This window comes from Engystomops pustulosus, chromosome 6, assembly GCF_040894005.1.
Source record: "Engystomops pustulosus chromosome 6, aEngPut4.maternal, whole genome shotgun sequence".
Lineage (NCBI taxonomy): Eukaryota > Metazoa > Chordata > Amphibia > Anura > Leptodactylidae > Engystomops > Engystomops pustulosus.
In genome coordinates, this window is record NC_092416.1 from 144,766,411 (window position 1) to 144,791,561 (window position 25,151).

A 25,151-nucleotide genomic window follows, 5' to 3' on the forward strand; every position below is an offset into this window, starting at 1 on the left:
CGAGTATACTGATACCACATATGTGGTGGTAAACTGCTGTATGGGTGCACGACCGGGCATAGAATGAATGGAGGCGCCATTCACGGCAGATTTGTATTGTCACATTGTACAACCTATACATTTTTATTTTTTTTGGGTAATGCAAACATATGAGGGCTTATTTTTTTACGGGATGAGATACAATGTATAGATAATTCATTTTGGGGGTCTACAGCTTATTCATGAGATTTTATTAACTATTTCAAGGGGGACACAAAATCATCAATTTTTACTTTGGATTTTTAGCATTCCCCCCCGCTCACCGTAACGTAAAATTTATATTTTATCTTTATCTGGTTCACTACGATTGCAGTGTTACCTCATTTATTAGCAAAACCAATATTGGAAAATATCGCATTGTTTTTACTATTGACAACTTTTTAGGGCCATAACTTCTGTATTTTTCTGTTGTCAGATCTGGTTGAGGGCTTATTTTTTGCGAATAGTTCTTTTCAGTTGTATCATATTAGGGAACGTAACTTTTTTTGATCACTTTTTAGAACATTTTTTGTGATGGTGTTTGATGAAAAATTGTATATTATGGGAAGTTTTCCGTAGTTTTTTTTTTTTTCCGTCATTCACCGAGCGGGTTCAATATTGATTTAGATTTATTGTACAGATTAATACTGATGCGGTGATACCAAATATGTACATTTTTCGTGTGTTTTATATACTGTATTTGCATTATGTGTAACTGGGGAGATTATGGGACTCTTATTTAATTATTATTATAAAATGATTTGATTTTTTTTTTTCCTTCACATATTTTCCACCTTTTGGCTTGAACAAGCGATCATCCGATCACTTATTCAAGCCTCTACACTGCAATACACTTGTATTGCAGTGTATAGTGTAAGTAACTGAGCATGCTGTGCATGTTCAGTTACATACAGCCAGGTCCTACCAGGAAGGCAGAACCTGGCGAGAAGAGGAGCCAGAAGCCTCGAGTCACTCGCCGGACCCACGTGGTCATACTTGACAGCGTCGTGTAAGGGGTTAAACACCCGGGACCAGCAGTTTTTCCGATCCCAGGTGTTAGTGCCCGGTCTGGGTTGTAATATCACAGCCCGACGTCGGCACTATACTGACCCGATGTCCCAAAATCTTCTGATGCAGCGCCGTCAGAAGAAGTACCCTTAATGACTGACGTAGATTCCCGATAGGACAGTCATTAAGGGGTTAAAGGAAATCTACCATTTGTTTTCATGCATTATATACCAAACATACCTTGAGAATGCTGTAGCTACACTGATGCAGAAACTGATTATCCTGTTGTAAGACCCATGACCTGCAACTGGGTGCGAGCTTTCTGACACTGGGCAGCACAATTCTCTCTAGAATCCCTTCATAGCCTTGAGATTTCATTGTCCCCTGCACATTAAAGACTCCTTGTGCTAAATGCAGCACCAGAACATAAAAAGAACACTGTCCCTAAATTTCAATTAAAGCCTCATTTTTGTAAAGACATTCTCCCAGAAGCTTTGTGGCTTGACAACATGTAGTTTTACAAATTCCAATTTTGCTTTTTATGATTTGTTTTAAGCAGTGGTGTCCTCCTTGGTCGTCTCCCATTACGTCCACTTTGGCTCAGACAACGACGGATGGTACAATCAGACAATGATGTTTCTTGAGCTTGAAGTTCACCTTTTAACAGTTACCTCTTGTTACCATTTGTATGATTCATATCTTTGATTTGTCATTCATTTTCCTCCTGCAGCCACGTCCAGTGAGGTCGGCTACAGTCCCACAGATCTTACATTTCTGAATAATATGTGCAACTGTAGTCACAGAAAATCAAGCTGCTTGGAGATGGTCTTATAAACTTTACCATGCTTTTCTATGATTTTTTTTTTTCCTAAGCTCCTGAGACCACTCATTCCTTTGCCTTCTCTTGTCCAAGTTGAGTGTGGTGTGCACCAAGTCACCAAACGGTGGAGCTGTAGCCCTGCATGCAGCACAGTGGTTACAAGATTGTGGTCATAATGTGATTTTACACAATCAGGGGGTAAAATCATTTACATACACACTTGTTTCATGAGTTTTTGTTTGCTTTTCAACCATGCTTTAACAGAATAAAAAAAGATCTTTGAACACCCTAAAACATTACTTATATAAGTGACATCTGATGAATTTAAGGCAGAAAGGAAATGTGTTGGGTCATATTGTGAGGATTGAAGTATGACAAATAGACCTCTGAGGACATAATGCCATGCTCTGCAATATATGTAGCATAGCTAAAGAAGAGAGTGTAACGGATGTTAGTGTGGTCCTAGACCTACTGTACATTGGATAATGTATTAACTCTGATGCACACATACAACAGTATGTCTCGCTAAGTATCAAAATTGGGTGACAATAATATTAAATGCACTACCCCTGATCTTTAAAGGAAACCTACTATCTCGGATCTACCTATTAAGGTAGTTCCGGTGGCAGGTGCAACTAATGAATGACTTGGGAGCCCTTTTTAGGGCTAATCCTTGAGTGACCTGTAACCTAATAAATGTTATAATCTCCTAATATGCAAATATCTGAAAGAGGCTACTGGGGCGTGGTGTAGCTGGAGCTGAAGCTACACGTCCTGGCTACTCCACGTCCTAGTAGCCTATTTGGATCCCCCTACTTACGAGCTCTACGAGCTGCGGGCCCTGCATACACAGCCTATGCAGAGTGCCCGCTAAGATCTCGTAGTAGGAGGATGTCCAGTCCACCTTAGGTACTGATTTGCAGTAAATCTAGATGAGAATTGGACTTTTATTGAAAAACCCTTTCCCAGTAGTCTATTTTATCAGAGCCAAATAAATGCAAAGTGTTTAACAATTGCCTTCAGTCTTCAGCGAATATATGTATCCTTCACACCTTCTGCAGCAGGGACAATGGTGGAAGATACCCTAATACCCTGCGGCTGGTCCCTTTTTAAGAGAACCAGTTGCTAAGAAAATGCAGTGTGTTATGCCTTTTGCATGGTGTAGATGATGAGAAGTGAAGTAGGTTTGTGGGAAAAGAACTTGGGTATTTATATCTCTGCTTTTTCTATCCTAAAGAGGTGGTGAGTGACAGCTAGTCATAGAGGGGAGGCTGATGAGATGATAGAACTGATAGAAGACTCAGTGCTCCAGTCTTACAGACTCTGGTTGTAACAATACTGACCCTTTATCCACAGTATAGGGGAGATGTGATGGACAGGGTACAACCCCTTACCACCCAGGTTTCTAGGAATAGAGCTTTGGTTTGGGTCCATAGAATAGAGAAAACAAAGGAGCTCTGCAAGCACAGATCTCCCCACCTTTCAAAAAGAGTTTTCATGACGTCCTCCCATGACGGCCCACTTGGAGGTTGCCCCTTGATCTCTGTAGGGACAGGAAGAAGAGAGGTTAAAGGCCTCCCACCCGCATCCTCACGCCAGTGTTCTTCCTGTCCATACAGGGGTCAGGTCCAGAAAGGATCTCTCTCCTAAGTTGCATGGCTCACCTGGGGTTATGCTGGCCTACCGCAGGTCGTAATCCCCCTGCGGTCCTTGGTCAGCTCGTCCTTCCCTGGTCCTCTGTCAATCCGGCATTTCATCCTCTCCAGTGGCGATGTGGGCTGCGGCCTACACGAGGACTTGCAACTCCGCCAGGCCCCGTACCCAGAACGGAAGTGATGTCGAACCATCATGGAAGTGCTGCTGAGTGTCATGGTGGCCACCTGCATGGGGGATGGGCTCCCCGATAAGGTATTTAAACCTCATGTAGTGGTTATTCACATTGATCTGAGGTCTATAGGTGTGCATGCTGTATACGTTCATTGCCGTCCCAGACACATTATGGCTGATGAGGCAGACTTGGGCCTACTCCACCCGCCTGGTCATGTAAGTGGTGCTGTATGGCATGTTCTAAAGTATTTTGCTCAGTTTATTAGAACCCCAAGTTATTATCTTTCTTCAAGGGGAAGGGGAAAGGTAAAGAAGACAGATCGGAAAGATCCAAAAAAACGAGCAAGTCTGATTGTACTGAGAAGAGTAGGACCGCTGCTAGGAAATGTAATATGTGTCTCCATTCCATGCCTGACTCATACAAGAAACCCATATGCAGGTCCTGTATTGAGAGTTTCATTCGAGAGCCAAGGACGTCCTTCATGACGAATTAAAATCCTTTATTGAAGAAAAGTTGGTTGAATCTGTCGCTTCTGCAGCACAGAAAGATCCCTTCCAAAAAAACCCAGACTGGCAGTCGTTTCTTCCTCTGATGAAGACTATAATTCTGAAAGTATTCCTCCTTTAAGATCCGCCACCCCTTTCTTAGCAGATGCCTCCGCCAAGTGTATCCGTTTTGCAGCTAAAGAGGGCGCTCTTACCAACGCAACAAGAAGGGCCCTGTGGCTGAAACAATGGGGTGGGAATTTACGCTTTAAATCCAAACTATGCAGTGTTCCCTTCATCGGCAGTTTCGTCCTCGGTCCGGAGCTGGACGCCATCTTGGAGAAGGCTTCTGATAAGAAGAAGGGATTTCCTGAGAACAGGGCGGTTAACTTCTTGGCTTCCTTTCATTCCTTCAAAAATCCCAAGGATTCCTTTCGCGGGAAAGGTAAACAGGATCGCTGGAGATATCCTAAGGGAGGAAGAGGAAGGGGCTTCCATTTCTCCAACTCCTTTGACAATTCCGGAGGCAAGCAGCAGTGATGTCAGGGTGGGGGGTGTCTCCTAGGGTCCTGAACATTATCCAAGTTGGATACAGAATAGAATTCAATGTACCTCCCCCCTCAAGATTTATTCCTCCCTTATCCTCTGCCTCGCCACTAATTTTCTCATATGGCATGAAGTCTCGGGCATGGTGATTCCGGTTCCTCACGATCAAGAAAGGTCGGGTTTCTACTCTCCGCTGTTCCTGGTGAAGAATCCCAATGGATCAAACCGGCTGATCATAAACTTGAAGCTTCGTATGGAGTTGGTAAGATCCGCTTCTCAACTTATTCACACCAATTTCTGTACGTGCACCATAGATTTTTGGGATGCTTACTATCATGTCCCAATTCACCCCTTATCTCAAAGATTCCTCAAAGATTTTCGGTTCTCTCTCCAGAGGGTTCTATCCTCCATTTTCAGTTTCGTGCCCTTCTTTTTGGTATTTCCTCAGCTCCAAGAGTTTTTATAATGGTCATGGTGAAGGTTATGGCCTTCCTGAGGCTACAGAATGTCTCCATTCAATATTTGGACAATTTTCTTATCGTGGGGAAGGATAGATCAGATCTAATGGTTGCAAGAGAAATTACCCCAAAGACACTCTCAGATCTGGGGTGGTTAGTCAACACTCAGAAGTCAGATTTAACACCTTCCACCCACAAGAAATTTCTTGGAGTGTTGTTTAATTCTGCTTCTCAAATGTCTTTTCTCCCTTAGGAAAAAGCAGAAAACATAAGATGTCAGACTCGATCCTTTAGGAGGAAGGCTTCTGTATCTGTTCGAGGGACGATGGAAATCCTGGGCCTTCTTACCACCTGCCTTCCATCGGTAGCCTGGATCCAGTGCCACTCTTGTGTCCTGCAGAGCTGGATCCTCCAGTCATGGAACAGAAGATCTTCAGGCCTGGACAAAAAAAGTCACCATCCCGTCCTCTCTAAAGGGAAAGGGGTTCCTTGGCACTGTCACCATCATGACCGACGCAAGCAGTGTAGGTTGGGGAGCAGTCTTCCCTTCTCACTTCGCCCAAGGATCCTGGACCCCTTCCCAGTCAAGAAAGCCATCCAATTGCTGGGAGCTAAGGGCAGTCTGGGAAACTCTGAGGACAAATGCCCTTCACCTAACAGGTCGCTATGTCCACATATCGGACAACACCACGGCCGTTTCCTATCTGAGAAGGCAGGGAGGAACAAGATCTCCAGTCCTTTCCTCCTTAGCCGGCACCATATTTTCCTGTGCAGAAGACCACATCCTCTCCCTATCAGCTACACATCTGAAAGCAGTCCTAAACAGGGAAGCAGACTACCTCAGCAGGAGGGAAGTCTCACCCAACGAATGGTTCATCAACCAGGAGGTCTTCCTTCAGCTGTCCAGTTTCTGGGGCAGACCTCAAAACAACTTATTTGCCACAAGGGAAAACTCAAAATGCCTTCTCTACTATTCTTTGGAGAACACCGGAATGCCTTCAGTCACCCACGGAACGAACCTCTCTTTCCCCTTATTCCCTTGATCACAAGGGTCCTCAAGAAGATCTTCATGGATCAGGCAAGGGTGATCTTTATCTGCCCAAACTGGCGAAAGAAAAGCTGCTATCCCCTGCTTACATCCTTTCCCTACAACAGCCGTTAATACTATCCCTGCAGAAGGACCTTCTGTACCAAGGACCCATTCTCCATCCAGATCCGGGGAAGCTTCAGCTGGCAGCACGGATCCTGAGTCCAAATCCTTGAGATTTCCCAGGCCGTAGCATCTACTCCTAAATCAAGTAGGAAAAGGGTTATGTTTGCCATATACCACAAGATTTGGAAAAGGGTTTGTGATTTTTTTTGCTGGGATAATCCTCCCTCTCGGCCTAACCCAAATATTTTTCAGAAGCTGGACTTCCTGCAAAAGGGCCTGGAACTAGGGTTATCTACCAGCACCCTGAAGGTCCAGGTTTCGGCCTTTTTCGATCATCCTCTTGCGGCTCACAGGAGATTTATTTTAGCTGCCTCCAGCATCATACCCCAGATCCTTAAACTGGTTCCAACCTGGTTCCAACCTTGGTCCTAGACGCCCTCTCGAAGTTTCCATTCCAGCCCTTGGACACTGCAAGCATTAAGAATCTAACACTAAAAACCACCCTCCTTATTGCGGTTACTACAGCCAGGAGGTTGGGAGAACTTCAGGCTATCTCCATTAGAGAGCCTTATATGCGTATTCTTTCTGACCTTTTCATCTTTACTTTAGATCCGAGCTTCAACCTCCAAATGGTATCCAAATTCCACAGAGACCAGGAGATCACTCTTCCGTCCTTTTGCTAGAACCCGTCTTCAAGCAGGGAAACCTCGTGGCATTGTCTTGTTATAAGGTGCTCTGTCTTAGCTTATCTACAGGCCACATCTGTGTATCTTCCACCGTTGTAGTTATTTGGTTGTGTTACCTCAGCATGTGATCATGGTTGGAACCTGTGGATTGTGTTTAAAATGTATCAAAGAAGCATCGTGTGAACATGGCCTTCACACAGCGTGCAGCACATGGCCTCACCCCTCCCCTCTCCATAGGGAGACATGTAGCTACGCTGTATTTCCTGCTAAAGATAGAGGGCACGGTACAGTGACACATGGGGCTGTGCACAACACAGTTGCAGGTGGTGGCCGTATGCTAGCTGCCGTTCGTATATGGTCACCATGTATGTTTGTCTGCATGATGCCTAACTTTACAGTTTTCACTAACTTTGCAAAAACCTGGAAGCAGGTTGTCCACATGAAGGTCAAAGGTGTCACCCTATCAGCCAAAACAAGAAAAGTTGGTTGTTACAAGTGTGTGATTTCTAGAATATTGCATTTTACAAAGTCATTCGAGTCCCGCAAGGTGGCCTTTGAAAGACAAATTCAGGAGAGGACAGGATAATCAAACGAATCATTTAAAAACTGCAGCTGTTTTGCTTGTCAGTTCAGCAAAGTAATGATCTGCCTCATCATCCAGTGTTTGAGAACATTTGGACAGAAAGCCCACTCTGCAGTGACCAAACCCACACTATTGTCAGAAAGAAAGAGGGAGAAAAGAGGATTATTTTCCTAAGCAACACCTTTTACTCCGCCTCTTACTCCTCCCCCTCACACGATCATTTCCCCGTTAGTGCCCTCCATCTCCCCCTTAGGCTACATTCACACACATGTATGGGGGACGTATATATGGCCGATAAACGTCCCCCATACACTTCTATGGGCTCACGGCACCATACGGGAGTGGTACGGTGCAGCACACGTGCGGCACTGTACCGCTCCGTAGCCCGTAGAAAGATAGAACATGTCCTATCTTTCTACGTGATACAGTGCGCTATATATGCCTATGGAGAGGGGCGGGGTGAGCAGCGCTCATTCCTTGCTCCTCTCCACAGCGCAGATGTACATTGTCTGAATGTAGCCTTACATTGTGTCCCACCAGCTCCCTCTCAAATTGTAGCCCCCACTTATTGTGCTCCCCATCAGCACCTCATCTTATTGTGCCCCCTTTATTGTGGAGCAGTTCCTCCTGTTATTGTTTCCCCCCAGCAGATCCCCCCCTGTTATTGTGCCCCTCTCAGTAGCTTCCTCTTTTATTGTGACCCCCAGCAGTTCCTCTTATTGTGTCCCCCCATTTTTGTCATTGCCGTTCATCATCATCATCATCATCATCATCATCATCATCATCATCACGTTTTTGCAAAATAAAGGTTTCATGTTGATTTACTTTGATAATTTAGTAAACACTGTGGCACTGTGGCAGGGTCTACCCCTTACATAAAATACATTCAATGTTGATCAACATTATTCTTGTTTTATAATTCTGAACTCCATTGTAGCCCTTCCAATGAGCCAAAGGGGTTATGGTGTGGTGTGTGGGGGTTGTTGGGTTGGAGGATGTTACAGAGCCCCTCCATGCTGCAGATTCATAAGCTGTTGCACTGTCCCCCCTCTCATCTCCCAAGACTCCCTCTGCCTGATGTAGTCTCAACGCAGCAGAGGACGTTTCATCAAAATGTGGATTGGAAGGGGGGGGGGGGGTGCTCCTGCACAGTGCAATGGCCTATGAAGCGGCACCGCGCCTTCTTATTCGTAAGCATAATTTTAAAAGTTGATTTTAGAAGGAAGGAAGCAATGAATATCAAATATAGCTTTACCACATACACCACGCCTGGATCTATGAGTAAGTGGTTTATTATAATTGATTCTCTTTAATTGTAAAGTAAATGTGATAATTTTAACAGACGACAGACATAGCCTTTTATTAAAATTTCATATATTTTTTTTAATATTTTGCTCAGCTGCAATAGAAGACAGAACTTATGGACCTGGATTCTGGAAGTCCGCTGCAATGTTCTTCCAGTTCTATACAACCCCTTTAAATAAATCGTCAGTGTAGTCATTGGTTAACACTAGTGAGGCTCTCAAACTAATTAGAGCATAAAGGCACTTGGTGACCCAGTTAGTTTGTATACATCTGGCTGCTTTATGTCTCCCGTGTGCTTTCAACATATAGACTCTGGTAAAAATAGCAAATGTCCAAGCGAGATGTGACATTCAGAAGGAACAGTCGTCACTTGCTTTCCTAGCCATTACGTACATCTGACTACAGCAGCCACATAAGAAAGATCAATATTATAAGTACATGTTGTCCAAAACTGCCTGTACTGGGTTTTACACAAAATAGATTTTTTAGTTGTGCTAAATTGTAAAGGTATTGTATTAGATTAGAAAACCAAACACAAAATACAGGCGCTTTCTTAAAGGATAGTGATCCACAGGATAGGCGATAATGTGTTGATCAGTGGGAGTCTCAGTGGTGAGACCCCCAAGGATAATGAGTCCATTGTACCACTGTTGCAATACAAAATGCTGCAACTCCATTCACTGTCTATAGAACTCACAAAGATAGCAGAGTACGGCGCTCGGTTATCTCTGCCAGCACAATAGAGATGAATAGAGCAATAAGACACATTCACAACTATTTATTTAGGGTGCAACGGAGGTACAACAAGCCCCTTGGACCACTGAGACCCGCTCCTATTAGCAAATTAGCCCATATCCTGTGGATAGTGGCTAACTTGTTGTTATTAAACCACCCCTTTAACCTGAGGCTTTCTGTTTTCTGAGCCAGTGGCTCATTGTAATGAATACTGTGTAAAAATGACATATACTGCAATACAGCAGTCCGTGTTCAGAATTTTTACTGTTTATTATGTTTTATAAATTAGTTCTAGGAAAAAGAGGGGCAATTTGAACTTTTAGGTTTTTTATTATTTTTTGGCAACTTTTTTTTTTTTTTTATGCCCAATTTCACCACATTTGGATTTTTTTTCCATCTTCCCAGTACATGGCATGGAATAATAAATAACGTCACAGAGAAGTCAAATTTGCTACACAAAACATAAGTCCTCGCACAGCTCTGTACAAGGAGAAATGAAAAAGTAATACATTTTTTGAAGTTGGAAAGCGAGAAATGAGAGAAAAACCCTATGTCCTTATAGGGTTAAGTGATTAAAACTAAGCTACAATACCATAAAAAACTGCTAGACCACTGCAGTGCTATTGTTTTACAAGCAAACTTTCTTTCTGCAAAATTTTAAAGAGTGACTGCTCTTCGGTTCTGGGAGAAAAAAACAGGTCCAGCAACAGAGGCTGTACATAAATATAAAAAGCATTTTATCTAAAACAGATCGGGAGATAAAAATCTAGGCTTTTCAATTTCTTTACAAAAAGCTAGATGAGGGCGGTTCAATAAGTACCTGTGTTAGAAATGACACAATTTTTTCCCAAAATTTTTATTTTATTTTTCAACATAGTCCCCTTTTAGACAGATACACTTTTCCAAACGTTCCTGCCATTTTTTTAACCCCTCCAAAAAATAGGATTTGTCGAACTCTCCAAAATACGCTTCTGTCATGGCGATGACTCGTTTGAGCTAAAATATTTTCCCACAAACCATTTCTTCATGTTAGGGAACAAGAAAAAGTCGCAGGGAGTCAGATCGGGTGAATACAGGGGGTGCGGCAACAATTCATAACGCAATTCATGCAGTTTGGTGGCGACAACTCCGGATGAATGTGCTGCTGCGTTATCGTGTTGAAACAGCACCTTCTTTTTTGCCAAATGCGGCCGCCAATTTACCATGTAAAATATGAATTGCCGTTCCGGTCGGCACACCTCCGGCCTCTGCTACTTTGCGCACTTTCGTTCGTCGATCAGCGAGTATCATGTTGTGGACTTTTTGAATGATTTCCTCGCTAACCATGTCTGCCAGGCGCCCTGGTCACTCAAAAACGTATGTTCGCCCATGTTTAAATTCGTTGAACCAATTTCTAACTGTGGTCATAGATTGTTTATGTCCCCATAAACCGCATCCAACTTTGCTTTTATCTCCTCACATTTTTGCCCATCCAAAAACAAAAATCGAATTACCAAACGATACTGGTCTTTTTACATCTTAGCGAAAATCACAAAACACGTCTTACTCCATTGGCTGCCAAATCCAAACTAACCTATCAATCAGTCTGCAATTTGTTTTGCCGTCGTTTGATAGATGGAAGCACACGATGATAACACCAACTTCCCTCAGGAACGCCCTCTGTCGTTAAACCCGGGTACTTATTGAACCGCCCTCGTATTTACTTGTTAGAGAGCTGGGAGGTGGTACAATCCCTTTAAAGGAAGCCTTTTAGATGATTTAGTCCTACTCTCTTTATCTTCCAGCGTTCCATAGGACTATAGGTGGGTACAGGTATATGTGGACCTAATAACAAACGTCCTACTAGGTGTAGGGTGTAAGCTTAAATGTAAGATTTGTAGTCTTATTACTACATCTACCATCGAAATCAAACATGGGTAGATCTGTGACTGTGGAGATCTTCTTATATGTGTCATCAATGGCCTCCTTCCATCTAAAATCAACTTCTAACATCATTTTAATGAGCCAAAAGGGCTCAGGGGGTGTTACCACAGTCATGGTGTCTGGCTATATGAGTAAGTGCCCCGATTTGGGGTATTTGGTTGTTTCACATTGCTTGATTTTAAAACTGTAGCCAGCTCTTATAGGGTTCAATGTCTCCAAAAATAACACGTGTTACCCTCCTAAACGTTTGGTGTTGTCAGCTCCATGTATTTTTAAGGAACTATGGATTGGAGACAGATGAGATTATTATGAGCTGCACTGAAATCCAAAGGACACATGTAAGTAGCATTATAGGGATATGCAGCCCTCTAATTCTAAAGAAGAGAAATCCTAATTCTGTAGCCTACAGTTTGGGGGGAGCAATCCATATGGGTGTGAAGTTGATGTAGAAAGGTCTTAGGTTTTATTTGCCCCTCCCTCCATAGAGATGGGTCCATAAATCCTATTTTCTGTGCTCCCCTTATTAGTATTCCTGAGTACACAGGCAGCAGGATACTAGAACTGCTGTAATGCTACTATTGATTTTAAACAATATTATGACAGCAGATAAGATTTATGGCCACTACAGAGGCTCAGTTGTTAAATCTGTTGCCTTGCAGCGCTGTGTAATGGTTTTTAATCTAAGCTTGGCAACATATATAGACTGAGCCGGTGTCCCCATTTTTGTGTCCTGGCAGTATCATCCCACTATATTAAGGTATGTATAGGTAAGGTAAGTGACAAATTGATGGCTAAAAGGTCCAAGTAAATCTCATCATTGGAAAGCAGCACTTCAATTCTTACCCGAATACTCAAGTTATTAATAAACTAGAAAACTATAGCAGAGTTTGGTTATTTCTATGAACGAAACAGAGGGAATCAGAGTCATAAACGTTCATTAAATATACATAACAGGAGAAATGTACTAGGGAGGTGAAGGAGGAGAGGACATATAAAAGTATCCACCACACATTGGCCAGACAGCAGAAAGTCACAGTATAAATGTACATATATAATAATATCACCATTAAAGCGCCATCATATTCCTCAGTACTTTACAGGTCATGGGGGACATATACAAACAACGTAATGTATAGTTTATCACAGTAGTAACAGTTAAATCCTGCGCTCAGTCCGTATCAGTCGGATTGTCCGGCGGTCCGCCCCTCGATTTCTGTCGCATGAAAGCCGGCGCAGCTGTGCCACAATCCGATGGCGTGCGACAGAATCCCCAGTTTAATATCTGTCACAGCGACGCAAATTCCAAAAACGTTGGAAAATCTGAAGAAAGTGCGGCCTCGGACCCTAAGTAAATAAGCCCCAATACATGAGAATAATATAATTAGGGTAATGTTGTCTAAACAGGTAAGAAAAGTATAAAAGAACAATCAAAGCAAAGATTCATGTCTCATAGGTACACAAATTCTCTCAGAGAATTGCACCTGATTATATAATATTGGTGTTTTCTGACACTTTCAACTTTCGCTTGTGAATCCACCAGTTTTCTGGTGCTTCTATTATTAGGTGTAGTGCAAACATATCCAAAACATACTGGTGGGTTGATTAGATTGTGAGCCCCATGGGGACAGGGACCGTTTTGTCAAGCTAATCTGTGTGCACTAATTAAGGAATTATTATTAATGATTATTATTATTATTAAAAATAGTCCAGCTATAAGCTAGACTAGGGAGTTCTTAACCTTTCAGTCTGAGCGCCAATTCATTAATCCCTTGCCCCACAAACTTATATCCCATTGAAAAATATAGAACGGTTCCAGCGCCACCCTGCGCCAAAATTGATAAATGCCCCTCAATATCTGCAGAGATCAGGCAGTCCCCCGGTTATATAAAAAAGGTTCAGTGGGTTTCTTCTTATGTTGAATTTGTAAGTTAGCTGGAATAGGTATATTTTCTAAGTGTAACTCCAGACAAAATAATTTTTTGTCCCTACGACATTTGGATTTTCTTAGTTTTGGGTCTATTTCTTCATTGCAGACACCTGATAACTTTTACATTTGGTGATTGCAGCCTGGGGCAAAAGTACAATAAATTATTAGCATCCAGAGAACTTCACCAGAGGTCACAGGGGGCAGAGGGGTCTCTCTGTAATTCTGGGACTGTCTGTACAGTTGGTTCTGGTTCACTCAATATATAAGACTTCCCTTCTGCTCTATATGATTATTATAGCCAACACATCAGAAATGGTTACTATTGTTATTTGGGGACACTGGCTGTCCACAATAATTTTGGAAGGGGGCACAATGGCACTTTCATTTTGGAAAATGATTTCTATGGTAATATTATTTTGCGATAACTTCAGCATTGCAGTTGAGGACACTAGGAAGCCCCTGTGTTAGGAGAAGCAGCAGGATGACAGTGTAGGGCACCAGGATGGGGAGATTGAGGAGGGAAGGATCATAGTACAGTGGGCAGAGAACTGCACAGACATGGCTGGAATAAGCGACGGACTGAGTTGATTGTAGAAGATGAGGAAAGAGGTGATATACCCTACAGTATAACTTATGTAAAGTAATTGATATGTATACAGTCAAAATATAAAACATCTTCCTTTAAGAAAGCGCCCTCTAGATTCTTGACCCCAACATGGCTCACCCTCCGATTCCTTATTCCCTATATGGATCCTGCTATTATTTTTAGTCCTCACTATAGTTTAAATTGGGATGTTCCCCCCCTTGTTGGTTGCTGTGACTATTGCTAGTATTTCATTGTTCAAAATGGGAATGCTTATGCCCTTGGAATACCCCAAAACCACAGCGTCATGAGTAAGTCTGCAGACTCCCCTGTTGAGCAGTGGTGTGGGTGTGGTAACCCCTTCTCTACCAGACTCCCTCCTCCTCCAATTATACCTTGAGATGCCGGCTGCTTCTGTCCCTTTAATTCACTTGCAAATGACTTGCTAGTCCAGTGATGCACAGTGTGGACCCATGTGCAGATGATCCACAGTGCATGGAAATCCTATGTTTTCTCTTTTCTAAAGGAATTTCCACTGATACTTTTGCTACAAAAGCAAAAAACTCATGGTGGTCTACTTATGGTCAGGCAGGCGCATGCAGTATACTGGTAAGAGATTGTAAATGGACAAATCGTATAAAATTGTATATATTTTTGTGCTATTAATTGTCTAGCATGTATGCATTTTTGTTTTGCAAAATAAATAGATAGGGAGCAACAATATCCGCAGGAAAAAATTAGTCACAGACAAAATTGTCCTGGCAGGAGGGGGACACTGCGTGTATGTGTATAACACTTTCTCAGTGTTGAACCTGGGGGTTAGATGTTAGTACCAGAGGAGAGATTCAATGTGGGTTGACTTTGTAATGTAAGACACAAATGTATAAAAAATTCTTGGTATTTGATAAAACCATATTGCATTGTGTGTAGCCTTGAATTCCCATCCCACACATTATCTTTTGATCTGAGGCATTGACATTGATACATTAGTAAAGATGTAGATACTATGTCTTCTGCATCTATCTGGGATGTAGCATCTCAGCATCTCTGTACCAGCAGCCCTGGGATGCAAGGAGCTCACTGTATCCTCCAGGATCCCTGAGCCGGTGATTCAGAGGAACTGATGTCATTGTGTCACGGGGTATGCAGACTGAATGGAGAGGAAAGAGGAGGTCTCTGGGAAGAGGAGGAGGGAGCATGGTGATACAGCAGGACAATACCAGCCAGACCTTATCATAACAAGCGAGATGGACCAGCACAGCGAGACAAGACAGCGTCCTGGGTATTGCTGACTGTGGAGAATGTGTGATATGCAGTTTATATGACATAATTTGCTCTACATCCTTCCATGTCTCTTTTCCAGACTACATCAGGCCCCCAGCTTTTACATGTGCAATAAGGCACCATAGAGGAGTTGACTCTTTGGCTATTTTGCAGGCAAGGCCAAGCTTCCTCGGATATACTGTGCTGCCCAATGCGTGCACAGAAGTTGGTGTGAGTACTCTTCATCTGCTGTACCTGAGACCTTGGACGGCGGCGTCCATAACTTCCTGCAACAGTGGACACCCCTTGTTTGTGGGACACGTCCAGAGTAACACTGCCGTCCTCACAGGGCGCCGAGTGCAGAGGGATCCACGCCACTTGGCTTCTCCCACTGCACCTGGACATGGACTCAGTTTTCGGTGATGACATCAGCATCATTGCCCAGGAGACATTGGCGCAAGAGGACGAGGAGGAGGACGACTGGGTGGACAGTCCTAACACCGACCAGTCGGGGGACATGTGCTCAGCTTCACATTTTGCTTTAATAACTGCATATGGTGACATCAAGGAGCGTCTCAGCGCCCTGGAGAGAGAGAATGCAACACTGCGCAGGAAACTCAAAGTCTATGAAATCAAGGTGGGCACAATTACTTATCATAGAGGGCAAAAGGATCACTCCAAATGATCCAAAGGTCATATAAGTGCAAATGATAGTATGATAGCTCATACAATGATGTACAATGATGAAAGGACCTTGTTATAGTATACAATGACAATCTCGTATTATGAGGACCTTGTTATAAGACTTGTATAAGATTACAATATTGTATTATAGGGGAAAGCTCAACCATTAATGAGACACTTTCTTTGGTGCGTTAAATTTTAGTGACATTCTTAGATCATATGTGATGAGGGATAATGTGTGACATAAGATCTATCAGTAAGATACATTCGATTACCATACAATCCAGGGTTTTTGTATGCGTTTATTACCCTTCATCTAAAAAGTAACGGACTATCACAGCTATGGGATGGTGACTATAACAGTGAGATGAGCTATTAGAATATATATGTAATATACTCCAATTAGTCACATGTCACCAGCAACATACACAAGACCATTAGTATAATATATCATATCTCATCTGATATATTGCTATATGGGTCCGGTAATTCTATATCTTTGGTATACAGTTCTTATATATGCAGTGAAACCTGTGGAAACATTATAACATGGCTGATGTGGGGCTAATGTAGCCTACAAATTACATATAGTATTCCTTATTGTGAGACTACAAGTTCAATGTGAAATCCCAACCTTATTACTGCATAGGAACCGAAGCAAAATGATTACAACTTCTGAGGGCCCCCTAATGCTATTTCTGATTCAGGAACTGGTAAAAAATTCTATAATTTGGCACAGATATCTGAAAAAGTGACAGTCTCCAGTCCCATCAATCATCAATTTACTCTAAATGGAGGAAAAAAATCAACCTGATGTGCGGTGGATTTCTTATTATCTCTTAACTTATAAATCTTGTGCATATTACTAATATTACAAGCCCCCTAAGTACAATGTAAATCAATGACATACGGTATATATATAATATAACGCTATTAGGCTAAAGGGTAATGTAATATATTAGACATGCACGCATCAAACTCATATTATATCACCTGGTGTCTTATGTCACATGATCCCTCATCAACACAAAATTATGTAATTGGAGATGATATAATAAATGGAAAACATATGGGGATGCTAGGACAAGATTATTATAAGAGCAAAAAGAGACTAAACAGGTCACAAAGCAAATATAATACATATAATATAATCTAGGATGGTACTAAAGAGATCATTACTGATATTGTCTGAGGGTATTGGAAGGTAGCATCATGTGGGAAGAATAAAAACCACAATCAATACACAAGTATGATGGGGTTAGAGGTCAAGCTGATGATATATGCACAGGAACATGATGTGACTATTACAGTGGTAGGGAAAACGCAGTAAATGAATGATTTGGGATGTGTTATAGGATGAGGTTATGGTAATGTCCTTATGGTAACTTTATTGACCATCTTATGTACAGTATATCTCTAGGACATAGAGATATACTGTACATAAGATGGTCAATAAAGTTTATTGCATCGTAGATGTGTTGATAGTGACAAGATACTACATGGTCTGGGAATCCCACAAAACATCAGAAGTTTATTAGGGGTAACCAAATAAATTACCAAATTCACCGAATGACAATCCGTCTGGAGTTATTACATCCACCCATTCTAAAGATATGGCCATCAAAAGTTTACCTGTGAAATATCTCATACCAACCAAGGGGTCGGCAAATTGGTCAGTGTGTCTGTGCACTGTATGGGAATATAAGGTAACCTCCCCCTTGGATAATATGGGCTCTGGGGGTCATATCCTATAAATCAGTGGATAGAGTTAAAAATAGAAACACAAGCTTGATCAGGTACAGGGCATCCATCAAATAAGGGGGATTCTGGATTTTGTACATGGTAACAGGTCACCTTTAAGAGATTGTTTATGCAGGCATGTAAGGTAAATGGTAGAAGCTACAAATTAGGATTGCGTGGAGCACCTGTCCCCAAAAAATTAAACATTTTTAAAGTTGTTCTCATCTGTCATTGCTAAAAATTCAGGTTTTGTTTTGGTTACCAACTTCCGAAAAAGATTGGAAATATCCAATATTGTGATAATTCTCTTGCTCTAACATGTAAAACAACGGCAGAACCCCATAGTGCAGATAATATTGGTCTTGGAATTATCTAGAGGATAATGTAGATTCTAAGACTGAAGGCTGAATTCATGGAAATTCAGCTGAGATTGTAATTCTCCTCCCCTGTTATCCTTCTCACAAGGGACAAGGAAGCTGAGATATGGGAATATTCTAAGTGGAATATTCTTGGCAAGATCCTCTCACTGAACAGCTGGTACTTAGCGGTGACATGTAGGATTAAAGTGATTACAAAAATATGTCAACTGTCTCCCGAAAACAGCGCCGTTGTTGTCCAAAGGCAGAGTCTGGTATTGCAGCTTTACCCAAGTCACTTGAATAAGATTTGAACCGCATCATAATGTTATTCTTCATAGAAATGTACAAATAAATTGCCAAATAAGTGAAATTGTAATATCTAATTGTCAATTTTGTCCAAAATTTCCAGGTGGAATAACATTATATGACAAAATGATGCTCCAGAAAGAGAACAATAGCAATGAGATCTAATATTGTTACAACTATTTTGTTAGTCCGAAGAGAAAATTGGGGTGACAGCCAATGGGATAAAAAGAAATGCTTGAGAGCCGGTCATAAAATAGTCAGTGAAAAAGACAGGAACTATATGCTATGTAGGGCATGTAATAGCCCAGGGAGTGATTATTTATCTGTCTGTGTACAACGTAAAGCTTTCAAGCCGCTCAGCTCTATCACATAGGAATACTTGTACAGCCTCATCACTTACTCAAGAGAAGCCACAGATATGACACATCTATACAATAATAGCTATACCCTCAAAAAGTGCTCTCAACTTATTGTTTTTTTTTTTGTGGGGTCTTTGAAGCCCTTGATGCCGTCACATGAGCGCTTGATCACAAGTCTCTATTCACATTTGATCCGTGTAACTGTTTTCACAATTCTCTGCCGGATCGGGGTACTAACCATTCCAGTGGCACTTGGCAGACGCCCCGTTGGGTCTATCAGGGATCTTTCATTTTAACACAAAAAAAACTTCTGCATGAAAATCAGTTTTCATACATGCTCAGATCAGTGCTGTCAGCAAATATATGGAAACATAGTCACATGACACCCACAACCATATGGAGATCACTTACTCATAGCTCCTGGCACCGTGACCTTGGAAATCTCATAATATTTGTTGTCCCTGACCTCCTTCCTTTTTCAATTAAACATTTAAAATTATGCTAAAAAGCCAGAAGCGCACTGAGTGGTGTTACCAGAGCCCCTCCGTGCTGTTGCTTCAAAGGGCTGTTACACTGAGCAGGAGCACTTCCTCTCTTCCCCTGGTTTTACCCCTCATGAGATATTTCTTGTGCTGCACCTTGGTAATGAGACCCCTTTTCATAGGCCAACAGATGATATTATTTTTCACTATTCTTTCTGATTATTACAGATAACTTCATTTTTGGACATCTATGGCTTGAATTCTTTGCCAGTGTGGCAAATGGAACATGTTCAATACTTATTTCATCCACTGTATGTAAATAAATGTTATTGTTGGTATATGAAAAGTTCCAAAAAAAGCTTTATAAATCCATTACTGTATGGGTGACTTGTAAGGACAATGGGGCACATTTACTTACCCGGTCCTGTCGCGATCCCGTGGTGCGTTGTCCGACAAGGATTCCGGTCCGGTGCAATTCACTAAGGCCGTGTGGCCAAATTCCTGCAGGTGTCGCTTCCGCGCCGAGGTCTGCCGGAGTTCACCTTCTTCTTCCTAGTACATGTGAGTGTGTGATCTTGTGACACATTTAGTTTTTTAAAATTTTCATTTTTTTCCGAATCTGTCGGGTTGTCCGACGGCCACGCCCCCTGATTTCTGTCGCATGCAAGCCGGCGCCGATGGGCCACAATCCGATTACGTGCGCAAAAAACCCGGGACAATTCGGCGTAAAACGGAAATATTTGCGAAAAGGCGGCGGTCCGTGGACCCTTAGTAAATGTGCTCCAATGTGTTATATGCTGTGTTTTCCCAATGGAAGATCTTCATATATAGACCCTATATGAAGATCCACCATCATTCTTAAGAAAAAAAAAACCTATACTTGCTATACTTCCGGCTTTTCCTCGGTCCTGCGGCTCCGTCTTCTCTTTCCGGCTCGGACGCATAACTATTATGCAGCGGTGTCACAGCCGTGTGATGTCATAGTGTATGCGCCGCACAGGCCCTTACACTATAACATCATCTGGCCACGACACTGCCGCGCCATAGTGATGCCTCTGGGCTGGAAGGAGAAGACGGAGGAAAAGAAGCCGACGGTGAGTATAGATTTTTTTCAAGAGGGCCCTGCTGTGGACATTGCATTAATGATTGTGGGGGGGGGGAGGATTTACTAATGGGGGGCATCTGGGGTGGACATTTCATTAAAGGGTGGCATCTGGGGGGGACCTTTCATAATGATGGAGCAGATTTATGTAAAGGAGGCATCTGAGGTAGACATTTTATTAAATGGGGGCATCTGCTGTGGACATTTCATTAAAAGGGGCATCATCTGTGGGCATTTAATTAAAGGGATATTGTGCTGTAGAAATTTAATTAAAGGGGGGTTTTGCAGTGGACATTTCTATAAGGGGTATCTTCTGAAGGACATTTCAGTAAAGGGGGGCTCTACTGTGGACATTTCATTAATGGGGTGCGGCTGTTGCTGGACATTTTATTACAGTAGTGGCTGCATTTCCTGCTTGTACTCCATTCAGTAAGTTTTCCCAGTTTTTTTGTGGTAAAATTAGGAGCCTTGACATATATGCGAATATTTCCAGTATGAGGGGAAGTTCCGCTGCAGAGCACAGAGGCCGGACCAGGAGCAGTATCCACATCTCCTGCACTGTCTGGGAGATCTGGTCTGGATGGATGTTGGGGAGAGGGCTCGATCGCTTCTATGGCGTTTTCTATCATGTGAAAGGCATACACTGAATGGGTAAATTTGATTTTGAATCATCCAGCTCAGGTTGATTAATCCTGTTTGGACATTTCCGGAAGCTTAGTGAAACACAGCACCCAGTATGCACCCAGCTTTCCCAAAGTCCTAAATTTTATAATTGTTTTTTGAGCAAAACCTTGTATCAGGGTTTAAACAAGATATGTCACTGCATCAGTGTAGCTACAGCATTGTCATGGTATGTTTGGTTCACAATGCAGAAAAACAAATGGTTTCCTTTAACCGGTAATCGCAAAATAATTGCAAGATGAGTCAATAATTGCAAGCACATATACCAGTGGTGAGTGGAGTGATTTTTTTCAGATTTTTTACGAAAATCGCATGTCATAAATCTGGCTCTACACTGTGTTGCTCTAGCAGTGGTTTTATGTTTAACCCCTTAAGGACGCAGCCATTTTACAGCTTAAGGCTCAGCCCGATTTTTTGGATTCTGACTTGCTTCGCTTTATATGGTTATAACTTTTGAACACTGTTACTTATCAAAACGATTCTGAGATTGTTTTTTCCCCACATGTTGTACTTCATTTTAGTGGTAAATTTTGGCAGATAAGTTTTGCGTTTATTTACAAAAAAAAGAAAATATGATAAATTTTTTGAAAAATTTGCCATTTTCGAAATTCTAAATCATTGCGTTTTCAGGCAGATAGATTTACCAGCTAAATAAGTTGCTGAATAACATTTCCCATTTGTCTACTTTACATTTTCATAATTTCTGAAATGTCTGGATAATTTATTTTGATGTCACGCGGCTTACAAATAGAATATCGCTTTTCCGGATTTTCAGAATTGACTATTTTGGGGATAAATACAGTTTTGAATGAAATTTTACATATTTAGCATCAAAACCCCCTATATAATCTACCCATTTTCAAATCTGCACCCCTCAAGCTATCAGAAACAGCTTTTACGAAGATTGTTAACCCCTTGAGATCTTCATAGTAATTGAATCAAAATGGAGGTGAAATTTAGAATGGTCATATTGTTCCCTTATACGTTCATTTAGCACTAAAATTTACACATTTCCAAAATATAAAAAGAGAAAACCCACCATACAATTTGTTCTGCAATTTCTCCTGAGTACAAAGACCCCCCACATGTGGCCGTGACTTGTTTTATGGGCGCACAGCAAGGCGCAGAAGGGAAGGAGGGCGCTGCAGCTGCCAGGATTTTAGTTTCCTCATTGGCCCCTTTTGAAGGCTATAAAATTTTCGCTTTTTCGTTATTGGGGCCATGTGACGGCATTTTTTTTGCGGGATGAGATGCTTTTTCCATTGTTACCATTTTGGGGTTGGTATCACCTATTGTTGAAAATTTAGGAACTTTTTTTGAGGGCAGGAGTAGAAAAGCATCAATTCTGTACTGGATTTTTGACTTTTTTTTTTTGGTGTTCACCGTATAGACTAATAATCATGTTAGCTTTATTCTATGGGTTGATACGATTACGGGGATACCAGACATGAATATATTTTCTTACGTTTTACTAAATTTGTCAAACAAAACCCTAATGTGGGGAAAAATCTATAATTTTTGTATTGCCGTCTTCCAAGTGGCATAACTTTGTTACGTTTTTGGCTACGGAGATGGTTGATGGCTTGTTTTTTGCGGGACATGTTGTACTTTGCACCAGTATCATGTCTGAGTACATATGGTTTTTTGGTCGCATTTTATAGCATTTTTTGTGGGATTGAAAAGGTAAAAATCATAATTTTTGGAGGGTTTATAACAGTTTTTTTTTACGGCGTTTATCGTGGGGGTTCAATAATGATTTACTTTTATTCTACGGGTTGTTACGGACGCGGTGATACTATATATGTGGGGTTTGTGTTATGATTTAGACTTTTTTTTTGAGTTATATGTCTCTTTATATGTTTTGGGGGTTTGGGGCATTTTTAGTGATTTATGACTTTATTTTTTTATTGAATAACTTTTTTTTTTACTTTTTCACTTTTATAGCATGGGATATGAACAAGCAATCCTCTGATTGCTTGTTCATGATAATATTCTGCAATACTGATGTATTGCAGAGTATTATCAGTGTCAGCCTATGCACTTGCATAGGCTGGCACTTTGCCAGTAAGATGACGTCACAGACGCCATCTTACTGGCAATTCTTGCTAGTAACTCTGGGGTCCAGATCGGACCCCAGAGTTACTATAGCAACGATCGGCGCCCCCCGAAAACGGTTCGGGGGGGCCGATCGTGGGGGAAAGACCCCCCCAGATACTTGTTAGATGCCGCGGTCGCGCTGACCGCGGCATCTAACGGGTTAAGCACCCGCGATCGGAGACAACTCCGATCGCGGGTGTTACACTGGGGTGCTGGCTATTAGTTACAGCCGGCACCCCGTGTTTCCCGATGCCGGTTCGGCTCTGATCCAGAGCCGAGCCGGCATAAGCGCCGTGGCGGATATATCCGCCACTGAGCGCTAAGTCACTGCGCTCCGTGGCGGATATATCCGCCGCGGAGCGTGAAGGGGTTAAAGAAAATCTACCATCAAAATAAAGCCTGAACACCAGGGACACTTATAGATCCAAGTCTTATATCTGTTATCCATAGCCTCCTTCCTTCTAAAATCAACTTTTAAAATTATGCTTATTATGCTCTTTTGGCTAATTTTAAGGGTGCATTCAAACGTTCAGGTTTTTAGATGCATTTTTTGTTGTCCAAACCAGGAGTGGAGTGAAAAAAAAGAGGACGAGCAGCTTCTCTCAATGATATGTTCTCACCCATTACCTTCATTTGGCTTAACAAACTGCATCTGAAAAACTAAACTAAAATGTGAACGCACCCCAAGGGCCCTTTCGCACTTTGCGTTAATGCATGCGTTACAACAGCTGAAGTGAGGAGATTTGCCTTATTAAATTGCTGTTTACAAAAGTAAACCGTTAACCAGGGTCGGCTCCAGGTTTCAATAGGCTCCTGGGCAACAGAGCCTCAGTGGGCCCCTTTGCAATGAACATAAGTGACAGAATTAAAAATTCACCAGCTAAAATAGTCCACTTTTCGCTAAAATATTCCATAGTTTATCATCGCAAAGAGCCCCTCATGGGTTATTTTATGTCTATGCTGGGATTTTGGTGCACGCAATCTTTTTTTGGAGCAGCTGCTCTGGCTTCCATGTGGCTGAAATCAGGGGACGTGTCGTGCTTGTGTTGCAAGCCCAAGCAGTAAGATGCACCAGGAAGAAGCAGGTGAACTCTGTCGGACTTTAGCGGGGAACCGACACATTCATGATGTTGGGCGTAAAAGTAAATAGCGGCACAGTGCGTTATCGTCAGACAATGCACTTTTGGTAAGTAAATGTGCCTCACTGGGGCTCATTTACTAAGGGTCCGTGGTCTGCACTATCGTCGGAATACCCGCATTAAGGAGGGGTTTTTGGCACACGCGATCGGATTTCGCGACTTTCGGTTTTCACACGACAAAAATTGGGGGGCGGGCCATCAGACAATCTGAAGGATTCGGACAACACGTGGGATTAAACATTTAAATTGTGTCGCAATACCAAGCACTTAAGAAGGTAAACTCCGGCGGACCTGAGCGGGGAAGCGACGGAAATCGGGCGCACGAGCAACGTGAATCGTGCCACAGCGCAGGATCGTCAGACAGTCCGGGGTAGCGTGCAGGACAGGTGAGTAAACGTGCCCCACTGTGTTAGTTGCGGTTGCATTTCGTAAACAGCAATATAATTAGGCAAATCTCTCTTCAGCTGTTGTATTGCGTTTCCAAACTCATGCTTAGGGTGAAGACACACGTGGCGTTTTTAAGGCAGTTTTTTTTTTTTTTTTGAAAAACGCATGCGTTTTTGACCAGTTTGAATTAAGATAATTGGTCAAACCTGTCAAAAACTCATGCGTTTTTTACGATCTGAAAACGTACTAACTAAAAACGGCCTAAAAACGCCACGTGTGTCTTCACCCTTATTTGTATGTGAAACCTCTGCAGATGAGGACAAGAGAAGGAGGGATTAGGAATGCTGACCTTTATTTGTGGAATCATTTTCTGCCCCCCGGGAGATGCCACCAGAGTTTTCTGACGGATGATTTTTCTCCTCTCCCCATTACAATTACATCACAGCTGAACCAAGTGTGCATGTGTATGGGGCAGTTGGGAGTCATAGCTGTGA

At 42.1% G+C, this 25,151-nt stretch overlaps 1 protein-coding gene across 2 annotated transcripts in view; it reads left to right on the forward strand.

Annotated features, from left to right (window-relative positions):
- Positions 1 to 15,213: 15,213 nt before the first annotated feature.
- Positions 15,214 to 25,151, forward strand: part of TBKBP1 (TBK1 binding protein 1) — a 65,056-nt gene continuing 55,118 nt past the window's right edge. Inside the window, exons 1-2 of one of the 2 annotated variants that reach the window (XM_072111593.1) lie at positions 15,214 to 15,340; positions 15,422 to 15,958. In XM_072111593.1, coding sequence (XP_071967694.1) covers positions 15,725 to 15,958 — 234 coding nt within the window. In that variant the 5' untranslated portion in view covers positions 15,214 to 15,340; positions 15,422 to 15,724. Of the gene's footprint in view, positions 15,959 to 25,151 lie in introns of both variants that reach the window. The other variant, XM_072111595.1, reaches the window with a different exon arrangement.